The sequence below is a fragment of the Vanacampus margaritifer genome, chromosome 14 (genome assembly GCF_051991255.1).
Source record: "Vanacampus margaritifer isolate UIUO_Vmar chromosome 14, RoL_Vmar_1.0, whole genome shotgun sequence".
NCBI classification, from domain to species: Eukaryota; Metazoa; Chordata; class Actinopteri; order Syngnathiformes; family Syngnathidae; genus Vanacampus; species Vanacampus margaritifer.
In genome coordinates this window covers 1,318,097-1,334,598 of record NC_135445.1, presented here as the reverse complement: position 1 = coordinate 1,334,598, position 16,502 = coordinate 1,318,097, and the positions used below count along the sequence as shown (strand labels likewise).

The 16,502-nt window shown below is 45.0% G+C and overlaps 1 protein-coding gene and 1 long non-coding RNA gene across 9 annotated transcripts in view; one reads left to right on the top strand and one right to left on the bottom strand.

The window, feature by feature from the left end:
• The window catches only part of ntng2b (netrin g2b), a 67,880-nt gene extending 54,073 nt beyond the window's left edge, over positions 1–13,807 (bottom strand). For 2 of the 7 annotated variants that reach the window (XM_077585497.1, XM_077585498.1), the window contains exons 1-2: positions 13,301–13,785; positions 10,296–10,825 (exon numbers count right to left, since the gene is read on the bottom strand). In XM_077585497.1, coding sequence (XP_077441623.1) covers positions 10,296–10,577 — 282 coding nt within the window. In that variant the 5' untranslated portion in view covers positions 10,578–10,825; positions 13,301–13,785. Of the gene's footprint in view, positions 1–10,295; positions 10,826–13,300 lie in introns of all 7 variants that reach the window. The other 5 variants (XM_077585501.1, XM_077585499.1, XM_077585502.1 and 2 more) reach the window with 4 other exon arrangements.
• Positions 1–16,502, top strand: part of LOC144063708 (uncharacterized) — a 131,363-nt gene that overhangs the window by 59,748 nt on the left and 55,113 nt on the right. The window lies entirely within an intron of this gene.

The following is a 16,502-nucleotide window of genomic DNA, read 5'->3' as shown; positions in this document are numbered from 1 at the left end:
AGCGTATCTGTGCCAGCGCGCACGCACACACACACACGTGCGCGTGCACACACACACACACACACGTGCGCGTGCACACACACACACACACGTGCGCGCGCACACACTGAGAACCCAGCCAACTGCTGCGGCAGGTGGCCCGCACTGCTAAGCCCCTCCAGCAATTATCCTCCCCGCCATCCCGTCTCCATGACAACAGCCGCCATGATGCCGCGGCCTCAAGCGACTTCCTTGTTTGCGTGAAACATTTGAAAATATGTTTTTTTTTGTTTTTTATATACACTATATTTGTGTTTTCATACACATTTATACAGTGCTGTCTTAAGAAATGAGCTTACAAATTTGAGCAGTTTCAGCAATTTGGTGTCAGTGAACTCAATTGACTTTACAAGAAGCAGCAATTCGGTGGATTTTTTTTTCTTTTTTTCAATTCCCCAAGAGTCTTCAAGCTGTCTAATATTTTTCCGGGTTTAAGTTTACTGTCAAAACCATAAAAAAAAAAAAACAACTTGTTTTGCATTTTAAACAACTACATAACTTTCTTTTTAACGTCTGCTAGCTTAATGCTAACACATAACGCAAAAGGCCTTTGAAGGGCTAACGAATGCTATGTTATGTTTTGAACGCAACCATACACATAGACAGAAAATATATTCATCAATATAATACTCAAAAGGTCTTTATTATTATTACATTTTGCTGAGTCACAGTAGTTGAGTGCAACAATTATACAGCTCTTCAAGATGCTACATTTTGTTGAGTGTACACATTCAAGACGCACGAGCGATCAGTTTAAATCTGCCATATAGAGAGACTATGTCTTTTTTTTTTTTTTAAATAGTCTTACCCGGGCTACACTAACATGTACATTTGGCCAGTGATGACACAGCATTCCTGCCTTTTCTTCTCCTTACTCAACCCCCCCCCCCCCCCCCCTCTCAGCCACTTCCGGAACATTCTATAAGTTATATTACCAGCAAGGGGAATAAAGTGTATAAGGGACGCTGAGCAAACACACAATATATTTTGTTTTGGGAGGGGAGGGGGGGGGGGGACATCAAGTGAAATGACCCTCTTGTTAAAAAGGCCTCGGAGGGGTGAAAGCGAAGGATATTGCTTTTTCATTTATGACGTTCATCTTTTATCTTGTGAGAGCTTTTCATACTGAGAATTCCGCATACGAGTGCGTGTTGAGGGCTAAACCAATGTTGAGGGCACGTTTCATCATCTGCACACCGTTTGCAGATGGCGCCCATCTTTACTTTCGGGGATTTCAGCGGGCACGGAACGCAAAAGTTTGTCATATGCATGCTTGATTGGGCAGCGTTGCAAAGTAACGCGATATAGCTGCATTTTGGTAATGTAGTGTATAAAACTTGAACAAAAAAATCTGTTCTATAAGTTTGACTACAGATGCTGTAAAACAGCTGTAAAACACATCAAACTAACTATGGTGAAAATGTCCTTCGATTTCATTGTTGTCAATTAATTTCATTCATGAATTTCCAGGCTAGAATTTAAGTTGATTTATTTCAGTATTCCTACAAGACCAAACAGAAGAAGTAAGATCGTACAGTTGTGAGTGAATTGTAGTTTTTAATGTTTTTTTTTATTTATTTAATATTTTAAAAATATATATATATTCCAAAAATGAAATAATGTATTTTTTGGTCCCTTAAAATTTTGAATGTTTTATAATACTTTGTCCCTTTGTAACTTTAACTTTACAACAAAGGGAAAAATCGGCAAAAATCGGGTGATTTATTGATATATTTAGGGTGGGGGAATGGGTATTCAATTAATGTTTGAACGTCATTATCTTAGTCTTATGTTGTAATGTCTTTAAAAAAAATAAAGAAGCAATCTGCAAAGAGCAGCCGATTTTAAAAGTGCACAAATCAAGGCAATTAATCAGTCCGGCGCTAACTAATACTAAGACTGGTGACTAAACTGAAACAAAACTGACAAACACGTCTAAAAACTAATTCATAGCAATAAAATGTCCCCCAAAACAAATCAAATCTAACTGATGAAAAATTGCAGCTTTTTTCAGAGTTTGGCATCGACCCAGTTCCCCTCACACTGCGGGCCGGCAGCGTCAAACACTCGCCACCATGCCGTCCGGTGTGTGTAAGCCCCCTTGTGGCCGATCCCGCTTAGTCCCGCCTTGCGGAGACGCAAATCTCACTTAGGCCAACACTTCACATTGGGGGGGGGGGGGGGGGTGCATATTAGCACGCTATCCAACCCCCCCCTTCGGGTTCGGGGCCTGCCCTTTCACGCGGCCTTGAAGGCCCACAGCTGGGCAGGCGGGGGGGGGGGGGGGGGGGGGGGCACGAGGGGTCGCGGGCGGCAAGCGTGGCCGCGGGCCCAGTCTGGGACGCGCGCTTGCGCTCCACCAGCTGTCATCGTCCGCCCCTTTGCTTTCCGTTGCTTTCCTTTGCTTCCTCCCCTTTCCTGCTTCTCTCTCCTTTTCCTTTCTCATGTCTATTTTTAGAACTGGCTGCTTTCCGCCTTCTAAAACGGGCGTTGTGGAACAGGGAGGTGTGTTGTTTTTGTCTCTTCGACGCGAGCGACTCTCACGCGATAATGTCCCCACACCGGCCCGTCGGCATCTTCTGGTCTGGCGGGGAACGCTGGACGCGAAGGTTTAGCGAAGACAGCTGAGATTACAGGCGACATTCTTGACATTTTGTTTTGTATTGACGGGATGGTTCTGCTCGGCTCGTGCAGGTTGCAAGCCCGACGCCGTGCCCTGCTCAACGCATGCCAGCAACTCGGATGGAGAATGTATATAATTATAGATTGATTTCTGTACATTCTTACATTGATGCAAGTCTCACATTACTTTAGCAGCACAGTTGGAAACCTTATTTCTAATTTCTAAAATCTATACTAAAATGTTTGCTTGATTTATAAAGCACTTTCCCACCCTGCAAGGCCCTCAAAGTGCTTTACGTTTGACGACTGATGACGCAGCATCAGGAGCAACTGCGGGTTCAGTGTCTTGCTCGAGTGTACTTCAATGTGGTCACAATGGCATGGGAATCGAACCCACAACCTCTGGGTTGGGAAGCAACCACTGGGCTTGCTGATCCGTTTGCTTCATTTGACGGATGTTTGCTGAAGGTTGAGTCATTGTGATCGGCAAAAGCTTGAATCAAAAGAATTTGTTGTTACTTGTTTTTCCTAACTTTTTTTTTTTAATGGCATGGCCAACTGTGCCACGAGACTAACTATTAGTGACTTGCTTATTAGTGATCAATCATTGGTTAGTATTTAAGTTATTACAATATGAAGGCATTACGAATTAAGTTTCATTCTTTATAAAGTACAAATAAATCTGCCACATTTGAAAGTATGTAAAATTTTTGATCAAAATCATAAAACAATCATTCTCTCTGCTCCGTTAAAGCCGCGCCTTGCTCAACTGTCAACTGTCAACCCAATGTCACTTCTGTGACCTGAAAAATATCCCATGGGGCAACAATGAGGCACTCTAAAGTAGCTGCGCTAGCCCAATGCCGCATGCTGGCTGTCAAGTTGGACTTGAATAAAAATAGAAAACAGAATCCTCCCCCGTTCTTTTGCCTTTCTTTTTTTTTTTACATGCGTGCACTCATGGTTGACAACGGGGCGCTCTAGGGGCGTATGCATTTTCAGGGTGAAAGCTAAGATAGCTGGCTAGTTAACTGCCCGTGGCAATTGTGTCATATAAACACTGATGCGCTCGAGTTCTTACTTTAATTGATGCTGTATCGCCAAAATTCACTACGACACACATTCGGTCTGTTTTTGTACATTTTCACGTATATGATGTATTTCTTTACAGATTCTTTAGCCTTCTACAACTTTGTAAGCTGCTTTTGCCAAATGGTCGTGTTCCCTTATTGCAGGAATACAAACTCATATTTAAGCATATCGATTTCTGCTCGCTTGACATCTTTTTTTTTTTTTTTGGTCCCATCTTCGGCAGTACAGCGCAGTCGCGACTCCAAAGCTTCTGCGACAGAAGCCAACGCGCTGAACACGCTGGCCCCGCTTGGCAGAGTTTGTTGCACTCCCGGCAAAAAAAGAAGAAAAAAAGTAACGAAAGGCAAAGGAGAGAAAAAAAAAAAAAAAAGATTCCTCCCCGTGGAGGAAGTACAGTAAAGTGAAAGCAGGCGCGGGGAAAGCGCGCCGTCGCATCAAACCAGCTCAATGAATCCTCTCCAGTTTTTAGGAACGCGCTGTCATGGGGTGAAGGAGGAAAGTGAGAGGCGGGCGGGGGGGAAAAAACAACAACAATAATTTTGCATCTTTCTCCGCAGTCGCTTGTGTGAAGTCTTATTAAAGACAAGCAGCTCTGCCCATGGGGTGATTACCCCCACCCCCCCGCCCCCAACCCCCCCATTTTCCTGTGCCCCATCTTTTCCTTTGACTTGTGGGATTGCATGCAAATGTGCGGCAATTAAATAAGAAGTACAACTTTTCTGTACAGCTGCCAAATCCTTCAGGCGGGGAAAGAGGGAGCGCGCGAAAGGGGGGGAAAAGGCTTCTTTCCTGTAAATAAATGATCTGGATAGCAACGCAGTCGACAAGCAGATAAGATATGAATGCATCTCCGTTCCCTGATGTGTGTACGCTTTAATTAATCATCTGCTAGAGTGACGAATGATGCCCATCAGATTCCAACGCAAAAAAAAAAAAAAGTGGATTGAGGCAATCGTTATACATCAGCATCTGATATGTCCCAAAAATGACACGCTTTGCTACCACAGAGAATGAATGGAACATCGTTCTTTTGTTGTTTTAATGTCAAACAGTACAAGCATGGATTTAAAAAAAAAAAAATGTTACCATTGTTGTTACTTTTTTTTTTAAGCAAACCAAATGGCAGATGTTTAAAAATAAGGATTGTAAAGGAAATTAAAAGTACACCTTTCCTTAACTCTTTGACTGCCAGACGTTTTCAGAAACGGGATGCCGTGGGTGCCAGCCGATTTAAGCATTTTGACTGATCTTTAGAGGTCCACAGAAAATGATGTGTTTGGACTATGGAAACACACATACTACCAAATGAAAGATTGGACTCTCATCTTTCATCAGAAAAAAAGTTTGTTTCTACCTTATTCCGTTTTTCAGTAATCAACAATAGAAAATGGTTAGTTTCACCTCTGTTTTAAAACAAACGTCTTTTAACGTCTTTGGCACTCCTCCATAGGATTTTACTAAACGTTTTGGCAGTCAAAGAGTTAAATGTTATCTCCGACCATACGCAGAAAATGTATCGAGTTATACCATTACTGTCCTTGTTCCTTTAATAAACCAAGTGTTGAATGTTAAAGGGGAAGTCAACCCCCCAATTTCTTTGACAATAATATAATCTATGCGGCACCACTGGTCAAAATGTTCTGGTTAATTTTGCGTTAGTGGAATAATAGAGTTAAGCCGCAAATCCAGCCGTTTTTATCCATCTCAGGGCGCGGCCATTTTTCCCCACTTGCTGTCGACTGAAGATGACATCAGCGTCGCTCAGCTCTCAGGTAACAACCAATCACAGCGCAGCTTTATAAAAAGGGTGAGCTGTGACTGGTCGTTGCCTGAGCCCTGAGCAACTGTGATGTCATCTTCAGTCGACAGCAAGTGGGGAAAAATGGCCGACCCCTGAGATGGATAAAAAGGGCTGGATTTTGCTGCATAACTCATATTCCACTAACGCAATATTAACCAGAAGACCGTATTTAGACTAGTGAAGTCACATACAGTGAGGAAAATAAGTATTTCACCCCCTGGTGATTTTGTGAGTTTGACCCTTTACAAAGAAAGGAACGGTCTATAATTTTCATGGTAGGTTCATCTTAACAGTGAGAGACAGAATATTAAAAAAAATCCCAGGAAATCACATTATATTAATTTTAAACATTTATTTGTCTTTTATTGAGGAAAATAAGTATTTCACCCCCTACCAACCAGCAAGAATTCTGGCTCCCACAGACCCAGGGACAAGATTATAGACCTGCACAAGGCTGGAATGGGCTACAAGACCATTAGCAAGCAGCTGGGTGAAAAGGAGTCAACTGTTGGTGCGATAGTTAGAAAATGGAAGACACACCAATTGACCATCAATCTCCCTCGGTCTGGTGCTCCACGCAAGATCTCACCTCGTGGAGTGAACCGGATCATGAGAAAGGTGAGGAAACAACCCAGAACTACACGGCAGGAGCTCGTTGATGATATCAAGGCAGCTGGGACCACAGTCACCAAGATGACCATTGGTAACACACTACGCCGTAATGGATTGAAATCCTGTAGTGCCCGCAAGGTCCCCCTGCTCAAGAAGGCACATGTACAGGCCCGTCTGAAGTTTGCCAATGAGCACCTGGATGATTCAGAGGAGGCTTGGGAGAAAGTGCTGTGGTCAGATGAGACTAAAATCGAGCTCTTTGGCATCAACTCGACTCGCCGTGTTTGGAGGGCGAAAAAAGCTGACTTTGACCCCAAGAACACCATCCCCACCGTCAAGCATGGTGGTGGAAACATTATGTTTTGGGGCTGTTTCTCTGCTAAGGGTACAGGACGACTTCACCGGATCGAGGGGAGGATGAATGGGGCCATGTGCCGGGAAATCTTGGGTGAGAACCTCCTTCCCTCAGCCAGGATATTGAAAATGGGTCGTGGATGGGTGTTTCAGCATGACAATGACCCAAAACATACAGCAAAGGCAACAAAGGAGTGGCTCAAGAAGAAGCACATTAAGGTTATGGAGTGGCCTAGTCAGTCTCCAGACCTTAATCCTATAGAGAACTTGTGGAGGGAGCTGAAGCTTCGAGTTGCCAAGCAACAGCCTCGAAATCTTCAGGATTTGGAGAGGATCTGCAAAGAGGAGTGGGCCACAATCTCTCCTGGGATCTGCGCAAACTTGGTGACCAACTACAAGAAACGTCTGACCGCTGTGCTTGCCAACAAGGGTTTCTCCACCAAGTACTGAGTCATGTTTTGCTAGGGGGTGAAATACTTATTTTCCTCAATAAAAGACAAATAAATGTTTAAAATTAATATAATGTGATTTCCTGGGATTTTTTTTAATATTCTGTCTCTCACTGTTAAGATGAACCTACCATGAAAATTATAGACCGTTCCTTTCTTTGTAAAGGGTCAAACTCACAAAATCACCAGGGGGTGAAATACTTATTTTCCTCACTGTATAACATATTATTGTCATGAAATGTTTAAGGTTGATTTCCACTTTAAATGGTAAGTAAATAGTAGACTTCAATGTGAGAAAAAGTAGATTGGGACATATTTGGATTTTACGTTACTATCAATTAATACGCACAAGTGTTCCGATGTTAAACGTAAGAAGTATGGATTTTCGGCAGGAGAAAGCGGATTGGAACCATCTTCAGCTTTAAATCCAACTCGAGAGTGGCGTCGAGCCTTTTTACTTTGTGTTAATAAACCGAGACGCATCCCAAAAACATGGAGATAAATAGATGATAAGATCACTGGATCCCAATTCCCTGAAGGAGGTACTGTGAAAGTTTTCTTTTTTTTGGCAAAAGAGGCGTTGGGTTGGTCATGAATTAGTCAGCGAACGACGCCCACTCATCGCGTCTCACCTGCCAAGGAAACTGTCAGCGCTCGGCGCCACCAGCTCGCAAGCACCGGCTCCGTCTCCGCGGCATTCCCCAGACAATTCGGACGCACAGCTAAAGCGCTGACTCGGACCTCGCTCCTTCCTGTCCTGTCCCGAGCCGCCCGCCCTCCCATCATCGTCTCATTGGCCCGGTGGCGCACTCTCCGCCGATGGGCCGTCGCCGGGCCGACCGGCCCTTGTAAGGAAGCCCATTAAGGAGTCCATCAATATTTCATTAGAGCTCACTCAGAAGCAGACTTGCAGAACTTTCCGGGCCCGAGCCATTAGTGGGCGGACGTCAATATGTCACGGCCGTCTTGGGCTAGAACCCCCGCCCCGCCCCTCACATGACACCCCCTCCCCCTCTGGGGGAGTCATCTGAGAGGCTCTCTGGCTTTCTTGTTTCTGCTTCGTCTACGTGAAACAAATCATTAACCATTTGGTGCCCGCCGCATCCTGACCGATGCCAACGGCGGCGGAAGTCCGCCAGACGGGAGACGACGGCTTGAGAACAAGCGTCCGTCTTGTTTTCACAGCTGACTAGATGGGTCTGGCGACTTTCTACCGACGTGGAGCTGCTTAATTCTCGTCCATAAAGCTTGAATATATGAATACTTCAGCGGTGGGGGTGGGGCGGCGGTGAGGTGTTGGGTGTGGGGGGGGGGGGTCGACTGGCCCGCAGGCTGGGGCGCGTTAAATATTGCTGACATCTTAACGAGTTTTCCCACCGAGCTTTGCCCTTCGTTGTCCTTGCCGCGTTCTAGACAAAAAAAAAAAAGATCCCATGTCTGCATTTTAGTGGCAAAACTACAGTGAAGTGAGGCCAACTGTGAATTGCAAAAATTGGGGTGTGGCCAATTAGATGATGTCAGCAAATTGTGACCTACAGCAGCTCCTTGTGAGTGTTGTCGGCTGAAGGTGTGTATTTTGTTACCACTATATAGCCACCCCATGGCAATTCCCCTCACAAAAAAAAGATTGTCGAAGAAATCTGCAAAGTGTCAGGGTGCGAACGATGATATTGTGGGGGGGTTGCTGTGGCGGAGTTGTTTGCCAACTGGTTGCACTTATGTCATCGCGCTAGCTAAGAAGCCTGCAGATCTTAATTAAATCACTCTTGCCTGCGTGTCATCTAAGCTTCCTGATTATTTTCCGTGGTGGGAGGTAAGCAAGTACAAATACATTGTTACTCTGCTTAACTCTTTGACTGCCAAAAACGTTAAATAACGTTTCGTAAAATCCTATGGAGGAGTGTCAAAGACGTTAAAAGACGTTTGTTTCAAAACAGAGGTGAAACTAACCATTTTCTATTGTTGATTACTCAAAAACGGAATAAGGTAGAAACAAACTTTTTTTTTTCTGATGAAAGATGAGAGTCCAATCTTTCATTTGGTGGTATGTGTGTTTCCATACTCCAAACACATAATTTTCTGTGGACCTTGAAAGATCAGTCAAAATGCTTAAATCGGCTGGCGCCCACGACATCCCTTTTCTGAAAACGTCTGGCAGTCAAAGAGTTAAGTGGATTTTTTTAGGTGTCTGTGCGATATTGTGAACTTGCGATATTAAAACGGCCACAATATCGTCGAATATCGTAAAAGCAGCACATCTGTTAAAAAAAAAAGTCAAGTTGACTTCCATTTGTGCAGTTCTAGCACCCTCTGGTGGCTAGTTTTTTTTTTTTAGTGCAGTTTAAATTTCACAAGGCATGTTTTGGCCCTTCTATGTTTAAAATCCACGCTTTCCATTCTATCAGCTTGTTCAAATGTATGCGCTGCGGATCGACTGCGGACCGACTGCGGACCGGCTGCGGACCGGCTGCGGACCGGCTGCGTCGTGCCGCAGGGATAGAAATATTTTCTATTTTTGCCGGACGACGCATCCGTCAAATGGCAAGCTGGCACAGAACATATCGAGCAGTCAAGACGCAACGCACACGCATGCGGTGTCATCCCGGGGTTAGCAAATATTAAGTGTTATTAAGAGATTGTAGGTTGTGTATATGCATTGTTATGTACAAAAGCACAATATTGTGTTTTAAAAAAATTTTTTTTTAGTATTAGCTCTTTTTTTTTTTACATTGTGACCTTTTATATTACCAACCTCCCTACAATATCGTGAGAATTATCTTATCGTGACCTTCATATTGTGATATCGTATTGTGATGTTTGGATATCGTTACATCCCTAATCTGCACTTGACTTGCATTTACGACGATGACAACAGATTCAGAGATGTTTGAAAATGGGTCGTGTAGCGTTTAAAATTGGTAGAAGCAACATCGAAGTGAAGTAAAAACCGTGATGTCTTGCAAATTGGAACACATCCCACCCTGGAAAGCCTTGTGTGACCAGAGGTGCGAGCCACCGGCTAGCTTGCAAGCTAACAAGATTCCAGGCCGACTGCAGCCTCGACTACTGAGGCGTAGCTAGCTAGCTAACTGCTAAATGTTACATTTGTGCCAGATAACCACTGATGCTTATGAAGTTGCTCAAGTCTACTCATGCCGGATGCAGAAATGCGTTACTGGTGACACTTTTTTACCCCCCCCCCCCCATCATCATTTTTCATTCATTCATACAATGGATGCCGAGCCCCCCCCTCCCCTTGCAAGCCTCTTCCCCCACCCAACCACGCCCTCGGAGTTCTCTCCACTTCACACCAGGCAAAAACTCACCAGGGTGCAGAACCTCTCGGGCGGGTTCCCGCACGTGATGCCGGGCGGGTCCACCTTGATCCTCATGTAGTCCTTCATGGACTCGGGCCGAGGCTGGCACGCGTACTGCTCCCACACGGAGCCGTCATCCGTGCTCACCAGAGATTTGCACAGTTCGTACTGGCCCGCAAGCGCGGAGGCCGAGCAGTGCAGCAGCAAAAGCGCCACCCGGAGGAGCATGGCAGGCGGGGCGGCGGGCGGGGCTCGGCGGAGGGGGGGCGACGCGCATGGGGCGCCGATCATAGGGAGACGTCGGGCATCCTCGCGTGACTTTCACTGGCGACTGCGAACTCCCCCCGGCGATCCGGGACACTTTTCCTTTCTGACTTGGGGCTTGTGGGGCTGCTTTTGGGGGAAGGTCCGAGCGTGCACTTTCACCATAGTGCCGCCGGGAGCGCCGGGTGCCGTTCACGCAGAGCCTCAAATCCTGCAGGGGCGGGGCTGCATCTTGGGCTGGGTCCGGCCGCTCAACATCGTCCCTTTTGATTGTCCTGCGGGCGGAACGGGACAAGTTTAGACCCTTGTTTGTTGTTGTCAAAGCAAACCTCTAATCCTCATGACATTATCCTCTTAAGGTGAGCTGGAGCTCACCCAGGACTGGTCGCCAGTAGGATTTCAAAGGGGTGGACAAAGTTCTGATCAATTCCTATTAGAAATATTGATGATTTTTTTGATGGCTATATTCCAAATTGGAAACTTTCCGTTCGAATGCTGGATCTCATCACAGCTAACGTTGGGTGAGAAGTACGCCCCGAACTGGTCGCCAGTAAGGTTGCAAAGGGCAGGAATATTTCTGGAAAGTCATATTTACACATTTCTTTTTTTGTGCTAAATTAATAATCAATGACAGTGTTTTGCTTTTAGCACCAATTGAAGGCATCTTGGCGCCAAGAAAAAAAGTTAAAGTGAAGTGAGGAGCTTCTTTTAGACAAAGGTGAAAAGCGGTTTGCACCCTGGACTGGTCGCCAGTAGGATTTCAAAGGAGTGGACAAAGTTGTGATCAATTCCTATTAGAAATATTGATGATTTTTTTGATGGCTATATTCCAAATTGGAAACTTTCCGTTGGGTGAGAAGTACGCCCCGAACTGGTCGCCAGTAAGGTTGCAAAGGGCAGGAATATTTCTGGAAGGTCATATTTGCACATTTCTTTTTTTGTGCTAAATTAATAATCGAATGACAGTGTTTTGCTTTTAGCACCAATTGAAGGCATCTTGGTGCCAAGAAAAAAAAGTTAAAGTGAAGTGAGGAGCTTCTTTTAGACAAAGGTGAAAAGCGGTTTGCACCCTGGACTGGTCGCCAGACAATTTGACCATTGGCAGCAAAACAAGCTCCATTAAACCGCCATCTTAATGACAAAAATGGCACCCATGTGGGGGTGTTTCAACACATTTGAAAATGTCCAACACCCGTAAGCCCCCACCCCCCCCCCCCCTCCGTCATGCAGACATCAACTTTGTTTTCAATCTGCACACTTTTGCGCATCTTCCAGCGTGTGTGCTGACGCCGGGCGCCGTAAGTGCTTCGGGAAGCGCGACAATTCCGTCACTGGCCACCAGAAAACTTTGTTTTCACAGTCGATGCGGGGAAAGAAGCGCATCTGAAATGGCTAGCGCCGCTCCTGAGTGGCGGCCAGTGAGTCCATCGACTGTCACGAGATGCTTCAGTTATTTAAAAAAACTGCCGTGCAAGGAGTTAAACCATCAAACAGTTTGAAAAATGTATAAAAATAAGATCAATGTGGTGGAAAAGCGGCACAGGTTTCTATTTGTATACATTTTTTTTGTGTATGTGAAATGAAATTTTAGTTTCTGATTCTAGTTGGAATGAATTGTGAAGGGTTGGATTTAAAGAACTTTTCGGGACGTTTTAGTATGCGATGCGCGTAAGATATGTTTTACAATTCTTTGGTCTTTTTTTGGACTACAAAAACAAAAGTTTATTCAATCAACGTATTTCAAGTGAAACCTCAAAAAGCATCTGGGACATTACATTTTTCTATCGACGGCCGTTTGTGGCCCAGCTTCCATTTTTTGCAGCCTATGCTAAAAATGAGATATAATAGTTCATACAGTTTTAATTTAAAACATTTTTTTTTATTTTTTACTGTGGAGGTGGGGCAGCATGAGAAGTGCATTTGTAAAAAAAAAAAAGGTGGAATGGGGTGTTTTATGTTTTGTTTTTGCAAAACCCAGGTCATGGGTGGGGGCATGTGTAGTTGATACTAAATTGGTTTTATTTACTGTTGAAAGGAAACGATTTACTACACAAACAGTAACAACATCTCAAAGTAGATTTTTCAAAGCAAAAAACATTTCCCTCCACTTTCCTCTTTGTTAAAGTCCAACTCGTGAGCAGATCTCATTCCTAAAATGATGGACTTGTTCTGGTTCCGAACGCGGCGACCCGATTCAGCTGCTGTTTGGTGCAGGGGCGGACCTATGGTGAGGATACGGGACGTGGCCACCCCAAAATCTGTCATGACGTCAAAGAAGTTTCCATGCTTACTGTTTAAGCCGTAAAGAAAACGTCACTCCTATTTGATCGAATTAAGTAGCAAAAACTGTAGCAATGTATTGATTTCATTGCATTTATTGATGACACTTGTACCGCCCCATTGCCCCCCCCCCCCCCCCCCCGGTTAACGTATTGGACCCTCCCTCCAAGTGGTCGTTGCATCCTCTCGTTTTTCTTTGCAAAGTTTAGACAGCAGCCTCGGTTTCATCTGAAAACGGGGGCTTCCCCTATCATCATTTGCAACCCCCCCCCCCTCCTCCTCCCCACCCCCCCACATGCCCTACTTAACACAACACGTGGACTTGTGCGTCTTAATTGAATCCAATCCGGATCTTTGTGTTATCGCAGCTGGTCAATTTGCTCCCACTCGAAAGTAGAAGCGGCGTTCCGGCGTCTCGTGCGGATCGCCGCCGCAGGAAAAAGTCCCGCGAGCGCTCGGTGGTCACTTACTAGTGGCGCGCCTCCGCGGGACGCTCGCCGTCCTGCCCTCGCTTGGCGGGACCGGCGCCGATCATCCGCTCTCGCGTTTGCAGTCGGTCATGAAGAAGAAAAATCCCAAAGCAGATGACAGCGTGTGGCACCGGGTTCGGGCGAGGATGTCCTGGATGGAGTATCAAAAGTAGAAAATGTTGACTTTGAGGGAAGGCTGCTCGTCGTCTTCCTCCTCCCTCCCTCCCTCTCTCTCTCTCTCTCCGCGCCTCCTCTTCTTCCTCTTCCTCTTGCACACTTTACGAGCTTCACGCGGGATGCTGAAGGGCGCTCTCTCTCTCTCTCTCTCGCTCGCTCGCTCCCTCTCTCGCTCTCTCTCTCTCTCTAATGCCCAGCCTAAATCCTTCTGCCCATCACTTTCAATCACTGTCTGGTCCTGACACCCCCCTGTCCCGCCCTGCTCACCTCCCCCCCCGCCCTCGTCCCCGTCCCCGTCCAGCAGGGGCGGCGTACCCCACCCCGTCCCTACCCCGGGTGGTCCCGAGCTGCGACGATGCAAAGTGTGCACACGCACGCCTGTGCCGCGCGCACGCCTCCTCCTCCTCACAGATGTCTTCTTTTTCTACCCTGCCCCCACGACCACCCCCCCCCCCCCTCGCATAATGACATTATCTAACACATCTTTTTACATCTGCGAAAATGGTATGAATACATTAGCTTTTGGGTGGCAATAAAACAGAGCGGTGTAATAATGTTGCGGTTCAAAGTTCCAGAGGTGGTCTGATGATGAGGGATGGATTTCTTCCCTCCCGTCTCCCGCCCCCCACCGATGCACCCCACAGCCTCCTAATAGGTCACTAGGATTTCATACAATAAATAGTAGTAGATTTTTTATTTTTTTTTATTACAATGTGTTTATTATGAACAGAAATAATAAGGCTAAAGCACAATTGTGACCAAATAGCTGAGAAATATATAAAAATATAGTCTTACTGTTTTCTTGAAATTTACTGTTTACAAAAGTATTTTCTTACATTTATGAAAGGCCTGACTTACCGCACTCGTTTTAATTTATTTTTACAATTATTCATGTGAAAATATTGTATATATATGTCAATGTTTGCGCTACGTCGGCGTATTAGGGCTACGTATCATTTAAAAAAAAAAATTTATAGGGTGGGAGCAATATTCAGAGAAAAAAACTTGCAAATTTGCCACTCTATAAACCCTCAAATTTGCCACTTTATAAACTCGCAAATTTGCGATTTTTTTTCCCCGTTGGAATATTGCCCCCGCCCTCTAAAATATTTATACGTGGTCCTAATACGCCGTCGTATTGCGCAACACTATTGTGATCATATCCCATTTTACATTCATTAATAAACGAAATAATTTAACCAGTTGCTGGCGCCGCAAGATTTTATTTGCAATTCAATGTTTGTGGAGTTTTTTTTTTAATCATGTTTTTGATATTTAAGATGCTTTATTGTTCAATAATGAATCAATATCGGATTGAATTGAAGTGAATCGAATCGAACTGAACTCTTGTGAATCAAAATCGAATCAATTGAGGAAATTAGAATCGATACCCAACCCTAGTTGACGTATTTAAAAATTTGTTTATTGAATCAATTGATGATTACTTCCACTTTTTGAAGCGAACTCTCGAAATCAACAACAATTTTCAACTTATTGTAAAAGAATAAGCAGCTCCTGTGTGCTGTATATTTTCCTTTGCTACATCGTCTTTGTTGTCGATTCTGGCCTGGTTGGCAGACCTTGCGCCGAAAAAAAAAATAAAGTCCTTCCTGGAGGCGGCCGGCGGAGTTTGGAACAAGTCCCGCGATGACCTCATCGCCTCGCTTCCTTTTTCTCCGCCTTCCTCCTCAAAAAGCAGTCAAGTGTCCCGTCCCCGTTCATTCCAATGGAATCATATTTCATGCCTTTTGTTCCCCATATTGGCCAGATATGAATCAGACTGCGTGCCACCTGTCGTAACGTGTGCTTCAAACGGGAAACAACCAACACACACGCACGCACACACGCGCGTGCGTGCGTGCGTAGTGGTTTCCTAGCAACTCCTAGTTAAAAGTTTCACCTTGGAAGCCGTGCTCTCTTCACCTACATCAGGTGCAGTCGCCACCCAGGGGAGGCCAAAAATAACCCCCCAGTGACCCCAATACACACACACACTCGCACACACCTCATTCCCATAAGCCAGACCCGTTGAGGCGGTCAGTATTGACAATATTTGTACTACTATATAGATATATTTCTTTCTTTATTTTTTTTGATGCCCCAAAAGTATTGATAAGGATGAAGCAGCAAAAAGTGTTTTCTGCGATAAAGGGAGGTTGACCAGCCCCCCCCCAAAAAAAAAATATTTTGGGGCAAATATTTATGTATATAATTGTTTACAAAACTTTTTTTTTTAATATTGGTGGGAATTTTTTATTTATTTTTTTACCAAACCATGGATGGATATATGCAGGTCCACTGTATATGCATGTATGGAATCTACTACCCCCTGGTGGCCAAGATGTGCACAATGTCAATGGGGCAGTGAAGAATGAAAATGACAATGCAAGTGTAATACAGTAACGTAGCCTTTTTTTTTTTTTTTTCTTAGTAAAAAAGACATTGCAAGAAATGTTAGCATCTGGCGCGGGATTGAGGAAGTGGCGGCGTGCGCGTGCGTGTGTGTGAAAGGCACCTCCACAAGGTTTGCATCGATTACTGATCGTACGAGGACGCCGACTACGAGGCACAGTCAGGAGATCTCACACACACACACAGAGGAGGAGTGTATTGAAATTGCAGGCATCGGGCGGGGCAGCATACCGACCGGTCGTCTTTTTGCCGTTTCAGCAAAAGGAGTAAAGAGTAAAGATTCGAATGTGATGAAATTCGTCTTAGTCACTTAAGTCACTTAATCGGTGAGTCGGTCATTTTTTTTCAGCACTGAACAGCGAGCGGCCTCCAACGTTTTTTTGCGGTTTCATGCGTGTGGCTTTAAAACACGAACATCGGAGCCGCATCGATTGGCCGGGTGGGGTCTTCACTCCCACAGCGGCGCAAACGCGCCTTTCTAACTGCAATGTCTACGAAAATACGGGGAAAAAATGAAAACTCTACTTTTGTGCTGGTCTTTTTTTTTGAGGTAGTACTCAAGCCATAACGGATGATACAGCATTTACCCGCCTTTAGCCCCTTTCACACAGCC